The sequence below is a fragment of the Loxodonta africana genome, chromosome 19 (assembly GCF_030014295.1).
Source record: "Loxodonta africana isolate mLoxAfr1 chromosome 19, mLoxAfr1.hap2, whole genome shotgun sequence".
Lineage (NCBI taxonomy): Eukaryota > Metazoa > Chordata > Mammalia > Proboscidea > Elephantidae > Loxodonta > Loxodonta africana.
In genome coordinates, this window is record NC_087360.1 from 58,199,620 (window position 1) to 58,213,941 (window position 14,322).

The following is a 14,322-nucleotide window of genomic DNA, read 5'->3' on the forward strand; positions in this document are numbered from 1 at the left end:
GCTCTCCACTGTAGCACAATGCATTACATAGGATGCACTAGTTCCCCTGCAACTCAAACTGTGGTCCCTGGACTAGCAGCATTGGTATCACCCGGGAACTTACTAGAAATGAAGAATCCTGGGCCCCCAAATGCAGAATCTTGGCCTTTACCTTAAACTCACTGAATTAGAATCCAGATTTTAGTAAGGTCCCCAGGCGATCTGTATGTGCACCGAAATACAAGAAGCACTGACCTGTCTACTAGGGATGAAAACCATTTTACATGCTTTTTAGAACAAAATGACAAAATCTTCTTTTCCTGGTAGAGAATAGTAAACTACAAAATATATTGTGAAACGTTTACAAAATCCATAAAGCAGAAATTAAGTAATCCTTCTCCTTTGAGCTTTAAAAGCATGGGGGCCAAAGCTACCCAATTTTGCCTGGCAGTAAAATCAATGACACCCGGGCTCTTCAGAAGTCTTGGAGGTACATTAAAAAAAAAAAAAAAAACTTTAGATCAGTAAGATTCTTTGTTGACTCTCACAGGTAGAAAGGACTTCATCCATTCTAAAAGAGCTAGAAACGCGGTTAGGGTGGCGGGCTTTGAATTAAGGGCCTGGGAGCTCCTTACGGATTAAAGTCCCATTTTGTTGTCTGAGAGACTCACCACTACCAGTTGCTGTTCTGGCAGTTTTGGCTCATGGCGACCCTATGTGTTGCAGAGAACTGTGTTCCATAGGGTTTTTAAGGCTGTGACCTTCAGAAGCAGACCACTAGGCCTTTCTTCCAAGGCATCTCTGGGTAGGTTTGAACCGCCAACCTTTCAGTTAGTAGTGAAACACTTACCCTTTGTGCTGTCTAGGGACTCCTTGCCTAAGGACTACCAGTACAATTACAACTGGAAGGCTTTTTAGAGAAACCTAAGTTGCTAAACCAAAATATCTTTGAAAATAACTTTCCAGATGACCAGTATTGCCTCATTGTCTCTTAATACAGGCATGAATACTCACCAGTGACTCCCAAGGGGCGGATTGTGTATTCGTTGATTGTAAAGCCCTTTTCTAGGGCATGAGCTCTCATATTCTTATTGAAAATATCACTCCCAGTGAAATAGAGCACACCACAGTAATACTGATCCTTGGGTATCAACCTGAAAAGTTAAAAAGGAAAAAAAAAAAGGATAAATCTTTTACCACACTTTACAAATTTGATAAAAATAGGAATTTGAAACCAATGTTTTTTTTAAGGTACAAAATACTAAAATAAATCTCTGTGGTCTAGTAACCTGTAGAGAAGAATATCATTAGGTAGACCGTTAAAATCACCCCAACCATGCAGTGAGTTTAGGATTCAGTCAACTACGCTCTGCAAGAGTTGAAAAGAAATTAAAAAGCAACATCATATTACAACAATCTTTCCCCAAGCAGAAGACCACTTCTGAGCTGTAGAAGGGATGATGGAGAGATGGAAATAGAGAAAAACGAGAGTCTATAAACAGGCATCAGTCTTTATACATTCTCAGGGCAAACACTATATACAGCAGGAACATATGGTACTTCAGACTAAAAACGGGTTCTGGACATTTATATGAACTCCAAGATATACTGGGCGGTTGTGGGGGAGAGGAGAAAAGGAGGGAAAAGTTAATAGGCCGGCAACAAATTTGAATAATACCTGATATCAATTCTCCTGTGTGGATATTCTTTTTCATCATTTTTACTGGGAAGCTGGCAAACACCCTAAAATAAATATTTTAAGAATGTTTAAAGATATTTTAAAACTTAAGGCTTAACTTTAATCAAATATTAAATGTGCAGCTACTTGTACGTTTAACGGCTACAGTTGCAGAATTGGAGCACTGTAAACTTCCTAGCTTTCCTGTGCCCTATCTACCATCACCACCTTCCTATTATACTTCATGATGATTAGAGAACCACATGAAACAGCAGGGAAGCAAGGATCCTAGTCATGAGGATTTGGCCCTTATGTGATTTTAAATAAGTCAACTAAGGAAAGCATCAAACATGAAAGACAGAGATCAAAACAGAAAAAAGCAACTTGGAAGAAACAAGGATTACGCAGGGAGAAGAAAACAAAAAAGCTATCAGTAACATCCTCAGGGGAAAAAAAAAAACACTGCCGTTCATTCGAGTAGATTCCGACTCACAGCGACCCTACAGGGCAGCGTACGACTGCCTTATAGAGTTTCCAAGGATCGGCTAGTGGATTCAAACCACCAACCTTTTTGTTAGCAGCCAAATGCTTAACCACTGCGCCACCAGGGCCCCCTCAGATCATGTTGTTGTTAGCTGCCATTGAGTCAGTTCTGACTCACAGCAAGCCTATGTACCACAGAACAAAAACACTGCCCAGTCCTGGGCCATGCTCACAATCGTCGCTATGCTTGAGCCCACTGTTGTACCTGCTCTGTCAATCCATCTCATTGAGGGCCTTCTTCTTTTCCACTGACCTTCGAATAATAGAACGTACTAAATCCATTACATAAGAACAAAATGTTATGGAAAAAGATTACTCAGGGAAAATACTTAAGACGAAAATATAATAATAGCTGAAGTAGAAGAGTTTGAAGTTGGGGAAATCTCTCAGAAAATGAGAAATGAGAGACAGAGAGATGGAAAATAGAGTTTTTGAATGGTAAACAAAGCAGGGAATCATTTTCTTCCTTCCCCCGAGTGAATTTTCACTATACGTCTACAGTTTTCAAACAACAATTACCAAGGTTTGCCTTGTAATAATGTTTCTTCCCCTTCCAGAAAAACTGACAAAAATTCTGGACTGGGCAGAGACCCATACATACGTAAAAAGAGCTATAAACATCACCAAATTTCAAAATAAATGTTTCAAATGCTACATTTTAAGAAAAATTCACAAGTGACAGACTTTTGTTGTAGTCAGTACTCCTGTCATTAAAACCATACTTCTTCACTCAGCAAAAGAGAAAAAGGAGCCCTGGTGGCACAATGGTTAATCACTCCGCTGCTAACCGAAAGGTCCATGGTTGGAACCCACCACGTTCCCTGGAAGAAAAGACTTGGTGATCTGCTCCCATAAAGATTACAGCCTAGGAAACCCTACGGAGCAGTTCTACTCTGTCACGTGGGGTCACTAAGAGTCAGAATCAACTCCACGGCACCCAACAACAAAAACAGAAAAACGAAAATTTAATACAAGTATTTCCTTTCACTGTTCGTATGGCTGAAAGATTAATGAAACCTGTTTATCTTCAAAATATGAAACTTACCTTTTTAAGCCTTAGCAAGTTCCAACTCAACTTCCACCTTCCAACGGACCAGAAGTGATTTCCACCTGGAATTAGCACGCGGCATTACCCGTGGATATGGCTGTTTGGACACCACAGGCAATGATCTTGCTGCTGTCACATCAGTAACAGGATTTCATCAAATGGCTTTGTTCCTTTCCTCGAGGCGAATTTTATTTCCTGTGCTTTTTCTGAAGTGCTAATGTTGAAAAATTTCTCTGCACTATTATAAATGCTTTGTTAGATTGAGCGGATTAGTTTTGTTTGGCATTTCAATTAGGTTGCTTCATGTGGAGTGTCTGAAATAAATCCTCTTTCATTTCCTCAGGGCAGTCAAGGTATCTCCTGTTGTCCCTTAAATCTTTACTGTAGATAGTTCACAGAAAATCACCCAAGGCCAAACTTGAACAAAATACGAAAATTTGAATGGTACTCATCATACATGAAGCTATCAGGCATCTCAAAGCGCACGAAATTGTATTTTCTTCCAAACGTTATTATATTCACAGGAAGAACAGCTCAATTACCTAAAGACCTTGATTTTACAAGAAGGTCTGGAACACCCTGGCTTTCCTAAGGTTTTGATTACTATCAGCTTAAAGTAATTCCTGTTTTGAAGACAACTTGCAAAACACAAGGATGATCGTGCTTTAAAACTATTTTGTCAGTGATTATAAGCAACAAGAGGTCTTGGAATCAAGTCGATGCAGAATAAGCATCGCTTACTCCACTTTATAAGTTGAATTCATTTTATAGACAATTTCCTTTCAGACCTAGAGATCTTCACTTCTCTGAATGTCACGGCTAAGGTTCATTCAATGAAGGTCTGTGCTCTGACGCCTTTTGCCAGCATGTATCTCTTCCTCCAGATACCAGCTTGGCAAACTCCCCCACCTCAAGTCTCATCTCAGTGAGGCTTTCTCTGACCATCCTCCTGAATATCACCTCCTGCACATCCATCTCCCCATATCCTGCCTTTAACAAAAATAACACTTATTACCTTAACCTAAGATACTGTATAATTTACCTACTTATTATGTTCACTGTTCACTATCAGTCCCCTCCTCCCATGCCCCCAAAATATAAATTCTACTTAAATTCATTGCTGTGCCCTAAGCCCCTAGAACAAGCACCTGGAAGGCAGTAGATACTTCATACAAATTTGCTGAGCTGACTGAATACATCTTGTCATTCCTCTTGGTATTCATTCCCCCAATTCTGTTCTCCTTGCATATCACCATCCTCTCTCACTTTTTTTCCATTCTTTTGTTCCCTAATTTTCTCCTTACTAGGCTGCCTTCCTCTACTGATCTATTTCCAAACAGATTATACCTTATATTTGCACATATTTACGAAGAGTTTCCACATATATTATTTGTGGACTAATTTGATCTGCACAATAGCTCTTTGAAATAGGCAGAGAAATACTATTACTATTTTATAGACACAAAAATTAAGGCCTTCTAGAAGTAAAGCAACGCGCCTAATGTCACACAATGAATTTAGTAATGGGGTCAGAGTAAGATCCTCCATCTTCTGGACCACATCTATTTTTCCACAGTGCAACATACCAACACCCACTCTTCCTGTGCACCGAGATACAAATCATCCCTTACTGGCTCCAAAATAAATTGATTTGAAAGCTGACTGACGTATTCCCCATCCTACCAAATAAAACCCTAATTATAAATGTCAAAACAGCAAGCTCAAACACAGCATGTTTTTAAGCTTCAGGGAACACATGAGCAGCGTGTATAACATTCAAACTTTATTCACAAACCAACCACTGAGATTGATTCCTATGTCACACACACAGGCCTTACTTTCTTGTTCTTTCATTAGTTTTCTACACTTAAAAAACGTTTTTTCTTTTTCTTATCATAAACCTGTTCTCTTCTGGATGTAGTTCTGGGCGCTTCCCTTTCTTGTTGTTGTTGTTAGGTGCCATTGAGTTGGCTCCCACTCACAGCAATCCCACGTACAACAGAATGAAACAATGCCTGGTCCTGTGCCATCCTCACAAATGTTGTTATGCTTAAGCCCATTGTTGCAGCCACTGTGTCAATCCATCTTGTTGAGAGTCTTCCAGTTTCACTGACTCCTTACCGAACATGATGTCCTTCTCCAGGGACTGGTCCCTCCTGATAACACGTCCAAAGTATGTGAGATGTAGTCTCACCATCCCTTTCTGGCAATACCTGTACATGTGTTGCTAGGTGTATGACTGAGAGAAGAGAAAGGGAAGGTAGAGCAAAGTTTCCTGCAACCCGTTTCATCCTAGAATGGGTTAGCAGCCTTAGCTTTTCACATATCACGTGTACAAAGGAGGTCTGAACTGGCCCAGTTTGTGGCCTTCACCGAGATTGGGATGCCCTTGCACTTCCTAGAAGGTCCCCAGGTGGCTCAGGGTCCCCTGTTTGCGCTTGACTGCTAACCTATAGGTTGGCTATTAAACTCACTCAGCAGTACTGCAGGAGAAAGGTCTGGCGTTCCGCGTCCATAAAGATTATGGCCAAGAAAACCCTATGGAGCAGCGCTACTCTGTAACACATAGGGTCGCCATGAGTCAGAATCAACTCAACAGCAACAGGTTTGGTTTTTGTTTTTGCACTTCCTAGGTAAAGTCTCTTTCTTTGATTGAGTAGCTACTGAAAAAAAACCCAAACCTGTTGCCACAGGGTCAATTCTGACTCATAGCACTATGAGCAGCTACTAGGATAACTCAATTCCACCATTAATCAGCCCCTATGTTCACATGTACTTGGCTACCCACCTTTTTTTTTTTTTTTCAGGTTACACCCAGCCCACCAGTTTGTAATTTTGCTAGCTGGATTACTTGTATTCTTGCTAGCTGATTACTACAGCCTCTGGTAGTTTTTCCTGGGGATCTCACTTTGAGCACAGTGGAACACTGCTAAGGCTGTAAAAAAAGAGTTTCTTCTATTGTATCGTGTAAACACTTTCCTGGCCAGTACAAAGTTCTAGTGCCTTTTCACAGAGATGACTATTTGAGGACAGATTTAGGCCAGAAGAGATCCCCAGAATATGTCCAGGGGGACAGGGAACCAAGGTATTTTCCTACTGTTAAAAAAATGCGAGCCTCATGAACCAGAGACTTACATCGACCTGAGACCAGAAGAACTAGATGGTGCCCGGCCACAACCGATGACCGCCCTGACGGGGAGCACAACAGAGAACCCCTGAGGGAGCAGGAGATCAATGGGATGCAGACCCCAAATTCTCATAAAAAGACCAGACTTAATGGTCTGACTGAGACTAGAGGAATCCTGGTGGTCAGGGTCCCCAAACCTTCTGTTGGCCCAGGACAGGAACCATTCCCGAAGACAACTCATCAGACATGGAAGGGACTGGACAATGGGTAGGAGAGAGATGCTGACGAAGAGTGAGCTACTTGTATCAGGTGGACACTTGAGACTGTGATGGCATCTCCTGTCTGGAGGGGAGATAGGAGGGTAGAGAGGGTTAGAAACTGGCAAAATTGTCACGAAAGGAGAGACTGGAAGGGCTGACTCATTAGGGGGAGAGTAAGTGGGAGTATGGAGTAAGGTGTATATAAGCTTATATGTGACAGACTGACTTGATTTGTAAACGTTCACTTAAAGCTCAATAAAAATTATTAAAAAAAAAAAAATGCAACTTGCCCAGAAGATAATATTTTTAGGATTTCATGTTTTTTTTCAAATGTAAAATTTATGCACACATTCATTTTGAGTGAATTAAAATCAACCTAAACTTTAAAACGATGTTCATGTGGCATATACAAACCCCATTTTTAATACTATCTTATATTTGTTATACTTCTGTGCATAGAATAGGAGCTCAAAACTCAACAGATTCAGGAGAACAGATCATAGGTTTAAGTCGTAAAGACAACTAGAAGTTTTATTTTTATCTTTCCCAAGGTTCTTTTGTAAACATTCAAAAGGTGTGACCTGCGTAGGCAGTACACTTTCATAGCCCATTAAAATCACCTTGCTGAATTTAAAGACATATTATCTTTCTCAACCATCTGCCTTCTACTTTGGCTAAAAGTACTGCATAGAATCTATGCTTTGAGATTGTCATGGTTTAAAATGTGTATATCAGTTTGGCTGGGCCATGAATCCCAGTGTTGTGTGGCTGTCCTCCATTTTGTGATTACAATTTTATGTTAAAGAGGATTAGGGTGGGACTGTAACATCCCTGATCCAATATAAAGGGAGCTTCCCTGGGGTGTGGCCTGCATCACCTTTTATCTAACAAGAGATAAAAGGAAAAGGAAGCAAGCAGAGAGTTGGGGACCTCATACCACCAAAAAAAGCAGTGCTGGGCGCAGAGTGGAAACCCTGGTGGTGTAGTGGTTAAGTGCTATAGCTGCTAACCCAAAGGTCAGCAGTTCGAATCCACCAGGCGCTCCTTGGAAACTCTATGGGGCAGTTCTACTCTGTCCTATAGGGTCGCTATGAGTCGGAATCGACTCGACGGCAGTGGGTTTGATTTTTTTGGTTTGGGAGCAGAGCGCGTCCTTTGGAATCGGCGTCCCTGCGCAGAGAAGCACCTAGTGTAGGGGAACACTGATGAGAAGGCCAACAAAGGGAAAGCCTTCCCCTGGAGTTGACGCCCTGAATTTGGACTTTTAGCCTACTTTACTGTGAGGAAATAAATTTCTGTTTGTTAAAGCCATCCACTTGTGGTATTTCGTTATAGCTGCACTAGATGATTAAGACAGAGACTCACTAGTTTCAGCGTGTTCACTCTTTCAAAGCACGCCTTTTTTCCTTTCGGTCATATAACTTGGGAAAAGGGGACACAGAGAAAAGGAGATCCAAACGATGCATTTAAGTGACCAGTAGAATAAAGAGAAGCTGAAGAAAGAAGTAAAGGTCATGGTATGAAATTTCCATTTGCTTTCCTGTTGGTTTTTATAGAGATCAACTTATTCATCTGTTTTGAATCCATTTCTCATTTGCCTTGGATTTTTTTTTTTTTTTAAACGAGCTGTGTCCAGTGTCATTAAAGAAAAAATTACCTGATTTAGTTGTCACCAGTCTACTCTGGCATGTTTCTAATGATCCCGGAATCCCCTGGATCAATGACGGCCAGTGTGCATGCTCTGTAGTATTTTTCCACATGCTGTGCCCAGTTTGACATTACTGCCAGTTTTGGCCAACATGGTGTAGTACTCTATCTCAGACTTCCTCAAGGCCGGGCAGCTGGGGGTGAGGGTGACCAGTTTCGCTTTGCCTTGCCTGATGGTGTCCAGAGTCTGCTTGTATCCCAGCACGTCTTTTCCACTTTTCATAACAAGCTGGAGCTTAGAGTTGATCGGCTTCAGCAGTTTTTCATCTTCTTTGCGGTCGGTCACCATCTTCCTGCCTTAGGTGTGTGACAGCTCCCAACTGAGAGCAGCTGCCAAGATGGCCAGTGAGGGAGAAAGGACACCTTGAATCTTTAAATCTTAATCACCTAGGAAGACTATAGGATTTTGACAGTTCATCAGGATGGGTTTTACTGTGAAATCTCTACGAGTGTCCCCCTCTACTGACTCCCAGCTTTATCATTCCACATGATACATTTCTTCCCCTGTGTGTTTGTACCCTAATTCCTTTTCTTTGGTGTGGTAATAAATTAACACTCCTCAGACATTTCTAACCTCACTTACTGAAGAATTCTGAGTCAGAGGATACGAGAACATTTGCAATTTTAGGAGTAAACTTACTGTATGTCAGAGTCATTACAGATATTTTAAAACAGTAGATCATGCCTGATCATTCTGACGGCATAGATTGTTTACAAGTGGGGGATTTAAAACAAAGCACCTTACTGAAATATTCTGAGGTCGGCTGGGAGACTGAGGTATCCTGCTAAATATTTTTCTCTAAGGTCTCACAGACATCCTGTTTGTTGACTGTCATACTAAACTACAGTGAGGTCACACATTCAGGACGGTTACTAACCCGTCTCCAAGGTTTTTTTTCAAATGTGTTAGACAAGTACTTACCATGAACTTTGTTTCACCTTTTGACAAAGTGTCTGTAATAAAACCGACCTTCTGTAACTGCTCCACAACTCGATGTAAGAGTTTTGGCTGCAGAGTCATAGCCGGGGAGTAAGAAAAAGAGCAATTACTTTAAGGCAAGAAAACATTTTTAACATGACTTTTCTGAGTATCTTTGGCGAATGCCTACTTTTCCTATGTTCTAAGTACTTCTTTTCCTCTGACAGAAGATTCATCTTATCAAATGAAATATATTTTTAGAAACCACAGTTTCTCACTAATAGCTTATCTCAAAACGAACAACGTGTATTTATCTGTTTCATTAAGTCAGAGAGTTAGCCAGCAGATATGTGAAAGTATATATTCCAAAATCAAAAACAGTTTGCCTTTGTGGGCTTTCTAATAGAGGTAAAGTTTCATAATACCATATTTTTTTAACAGAAAAATATTCTTTTAATGAAAACCTGAATATTATTACACTGAGTATTTCCAAAATAACTGTGCTGGGCAATAAATTATTCTGGAAATACTTTACTAAATTTCATCTCTTTCAAATGTCAGACTGTCCCTCTCCCAATTCCTTGGAGATAAACACGCATCCCTCTCAGTAACTCGCTTTGCCTCTCACAGAATTCAGTTGGTATAAAACACTTCAGCTCCCTTTTCAGAAAGATTAAAGCAAAAACTTATTCTGGAAATACCAACTGCCATTTACAAAATGCCGGCCACTGCCGTACGGGGCAGATCACACCTGATGACAGACCCCGAGGCACCTGTTTGGCTGACTCAGAAGTGAAGCTTGGATGAGTCAGAAGAACATCCATGTCGCCACTGGACTCTGCGCCTGTGAAGACAAAGGTACGCACTAAATTCTCCACGGAAACGGGACACTTAGGCAAACACAGAACCAAGTTAATGACACACACAGAGGAGCCTTACTTCTTACAGCCTAACTTTCTATTTCACTGTGCTTCATATTCAGAATTAGTTAAAAGATTTCAATTTTCTGTCCAACTATTCAGGTGCATAGATGTAGACAGCAGAATCTGGGATGACAACAGTAATTGACATTAGACACACATTGCATACAATTAATTAATGTATTCAAAATACACCTAAAGCAGTCAATACTGAATAAAGACGATATTTAAAAATTGCTTTCAAATAGATCTAGGAACAATGACATGTCTAAAAATCTCAAAGGTAAACAACAGACTAACTCTGTGAAGGTTCATCAGGAAACTCATTTCAATTCTTATGACTGAGATCATTTAACAAATATTGGTAAAAATCCCACTGCAGCATCATGACGAGGACACAGGCCTTTGGAAGGACTTCAGGCTTCGGTACTGATTCCCACTCTACCACCACATAACTTCGGGCAGGTTATATACAGCTGATCAACCCTGTCTTTTACTATATACTATGAAATTTTGTTTCCATATCGGTGGATTTTTTTTTTTCCACTTTAAGTATCTCTTCCTAATTGCAAATGAGAACTGTATATTCCTCTAGACCTCAGTTTCCTTGTCTGTTAACTTCTAAAAACTACTTCATAGGCTACTGTATGTCTAAATAAGAACACATGTAAAAGCATCTAGCACAGTGCCTAGCACACAGCTGGCATAATACAATCCTCTTTACCTCTTTTTTTTTTGGAAACCCTGGTGGCGTAGTGGTTAAGTGCTACGGCTGCCAACAGTTGTACTCTGTCCTACAGGGTCGCTATGAGTCAGAATCAACTCGACGGCACTGGGTCACTGGGTGTTACCTCTTTTATTTTTAATAGACTTTATGTCTTAAGAACCAAACCCATTGCCATCGAGTAGATTCTGACTCATAGCGACCCTACAGGACAGAGTAGAACTGCCCCATAGAGTTTCCAAGGCTGTAAATTTTTATGAAAGTAAACTGCTACATCTTTCTCCCACAGAGCTGCTGGTACGTTAAGCAGCCAAGTGCTTAACCACTCTACCACCAGGGCTCCTTCTTTACGTCTTAGAGCAATTTTAATTTTACAGGAAAATTAAGCAGAAAGTACAAAGAGTTCCCATATACCTCCTCATCTCCCCTACTGCCCTCCTCCTACTCCCCTGACCCCCGCCCAGCTTCTCCTATTGTTAACACCTTGTATTAGTGTGGTCCATTTGTTACAAATGACCCAATATTGGTATATTACAGTTAACTAAAATCCAAATTTACACTGGAGTCCCTGGGTGGCACAATGGTTAAGTGCTCAACTACCAGCCAAAAGATTGGCCATTTAACCCCACCTAGAAGTACCTCAGAAGACAGGCCTGGAGATCTGCTCCCGAAAGATCACTACCTTGAAACCCCCAGAAGCAGTTCTGCTCTACACACATGGGGTTAGTATGAGTCGGAATCAACTCGCCGGCCACTAACAACAAAGTTTACAGTTTTATGGGTTTTGACAAATGCATAATGTCATGTATTCACCATGACAGTATCATACAGAATAGTTTCACTGCCCTGCAAATCCCGTGCTCCACCTAGTCATCTCTCCTTCTCTCCCCATCTGAACCCCTGGCAGCCACTGATCTTTTCACAGTCTCCTTTTAAGTTTTGCTTTTTCCAGGATGTGATATTGTTAGAATCATATACTATATAGTTCACCGGCTTCTTTTGCTTGGCAATATGCATTTAAGGTCTCCGTGTCTTTTTGTGGCTTGATAAGTTCATTTTTTTAATCGCTGAATTCCATCACCTGTCAAAGGATATTTTGGTTGCTCCCAATTTTTGGCAATTATGAAAAAAGCCGCTATAAGCATTCGTGTGCAGGTTTCTGCGTGAAAATTTCAATTCATTTGGGTAAATACTAGGAGCATGATTGCTGGATCACATGATAAGACTATGTTTAGCTTTGCAAGAAACTGCCAAACTATCTTCCTAAGTGGCTGCGGTGTAAGGAATTACTTAATACGGCTCTTCTAGCCATGGTCTTTGAGACTCACACACAATGATTGAGTGAGACTCTGCAAAATACGGTGTGTGGAACCTGTGATGGTTGTTCTCCATTTTATGTGTTGTGGATCCTGACCTCTACATGTTGATGAGGCAGGATTGGTGTAAGGTCTGTCTTGGGTCAAAGCCTTGCAGGAGGGCATGACTTAAGCCCCACTCTTACTAAGGTTATACTCTTCCCTGGGGTATGGCCTGAATCTAAGATATATGTGGGTGTCTTGGCGAGGCTCTCTGTCTCTGTATCTGGATCCCACATCCAGTCTGTGATCAAGTGGCCTTCCCAGAGGCCTGCTGTCTGACCGGCTGATTCTGGGATTCATTGGCCTCCACAGCCCTTGGACCAGCAGCCTATCTTGTGACCTGACTTGTCGGCTTCTGTAGCCTTGTGAGCCAGCAGCCTGTGGTCTGAACTGCCACTTTGGGTTTGGCAGCTCCTGCACCCATGTAGTTTGGGAGAAGCCTACACCTGGCCCTTGAAATTTGGGACTTGCCAGCCTCCACAACCATGTGAGCCATTTCCTGTACATGGTTTGTCAGTTCTGTGAGATGTTGCAGCAAATTAGGGAACCCAAAGATGTGAGGGAGAATACTGAGGGGACAGGGAGTAGTTGATGTTAGAGAGGATGGAGTCCCAGCATGGAAAAGTTGGACACTTGGGACATCTTTAACCTCCACCTCATAGGAACCAGGTTTGTGCTGATCCTTGTAAAAGAAATTATTCATTTAGTGGCTATACCATTTTGCATTCTCACCAGCAAAGAAGGAAAGTGTCTGTTGCTCTACCTCCTTATCAACATTTGGTGTTGTCAGTGTTTTGGATTTTAGTCATTCAAATAGGTGTGTAGTGGCATCTCATTGATGTTTTAATCTGCAATTCCCTAATCACACATGATGTTGCGCATCTTTTCATCTGCTTATTTGCCCTGTGAGGTCAGGTGTCTGTTCAGATCTTTTACTCACTTTTTATTTGGGTTGCTTGTTTTCTTATTGTTGAGGCTTAAGTGTCTTTGTAATATTGTGGATACAAGTGCTTTATCAGATATGTGTTTTGCAAATGTTTTTTCCCAGTCTGTGGCTTGTCTTTTCATTTTCTTTATATACATAATTTTAATTTTTCTGATTCAGACAGACTAAACAACTGGTTAACTCCAATCCCTCATTTCGAAATGCAGAAACTAGGACCTGAAAAGGAGCACTGGTAGTGTGGTGGTTAAAGTGCTCAGCTGCTAACTGAAAGCTTGGTTGTTCAAATACACAACCACTTCTCAGGAGAAAGATGTGGCAGTCTGCTTCCGTCAAGACTTACAGCTTTGGAAACCCTATGGGACAGTTCTACTCTGCCCTACAGAGTTGCTATGAGTCAGAATCAGCTTGATAGCAATGGGTTTGGTTTGGTTTTTTAGGACTAGAAGGACAGGCTTACCTAAAATCAGATGGTAGTAGTAGATTTGGCTTCAGCACTCAGGTCCTTGGACCTCAATCCAAAATCCTTCATACATATCAGGAATTATAGCTTTAGTTCATTCATCTCCCTAACTCTAGATTCTTACAGCAGCCCCCAGAGTATTTCTGATACCCCACCACCTACTTCCTTGGCAAAACCTCATAGGTGGCCCAGAAGTTCGCTCAAGTATCTATTCTAAAATAAAAATTTTTAAGGAAGTTTTTCCATTCCAATTTTAAAAGTTAATACATTTAAACTTATACTGCCCTTCCAAAATTCTGAGCCAGTAAGAGACCAAGATGGTGTGGTTCTCACTTTCCTTGCATTCACATAGTAAGTGCAGATCTTCTAAAGAACCTGGTTGTTGTGAAAAATGGTTTTGAATTGGTGCCTCTGAGACATCATTCTTAGATCTACTATAGAAAACTTGGATAATAGAGAAAAGTAAAAAATAAAACTACTCAAGCGATATTAGCATTCTGAGATACCTAAAATTATTTTGTAAATTTTGTTAAAACTAGTCATTAAAATATCATCCTATAATAAAATCAAGACGAATTTCCCCTGGTTTTTAACAGCATATTACCATTATAAACAAATAAACTTAGTTAATACAATTGGGTGTTAGTGACTCT

The 14,322-nt window shown here is 40.8% G+C and overlaps 1 protein-coding gene and 1 pseudogene across 1 annotated transcript in view; both read right to left on the reverse strand.

Annotated features, from left to right (window-relative positions):
* The window catches only part of POLB (DNA polymerase beta), a 33,219-nt gene that overhangs the window by 402 nt on the left and 18,495 nt on the right, over positions 1-14,322 (reverse strand). The window contains exons 10-13 of the mRNA XM_003412505.4: positions 10,035-10,105; positions 9,265-9,351; positions 1,658-1,722; positions 994-1,133 (exon numbers count right to left, since the gene is read on the reverse strand). Of these exons, the coding sequence (XP_003412553.1) occupies positions 994-1,133; positions 1,658-1,722; positions 9,265-9,351; positions 10,035-10,105 (363 nt within the window). The remainder of the gene's footprint in view (positions 1-993; positions 1,134-1,657; positions 1,723-9,264; positions 9,352-10,034; positions 10,106-14,322) is intronic.
* On the reverse strand, positions 6,025-9,194 carry LOC111751284 (large ribosomal subunit protein eL30-like; annotated as a pseudogene).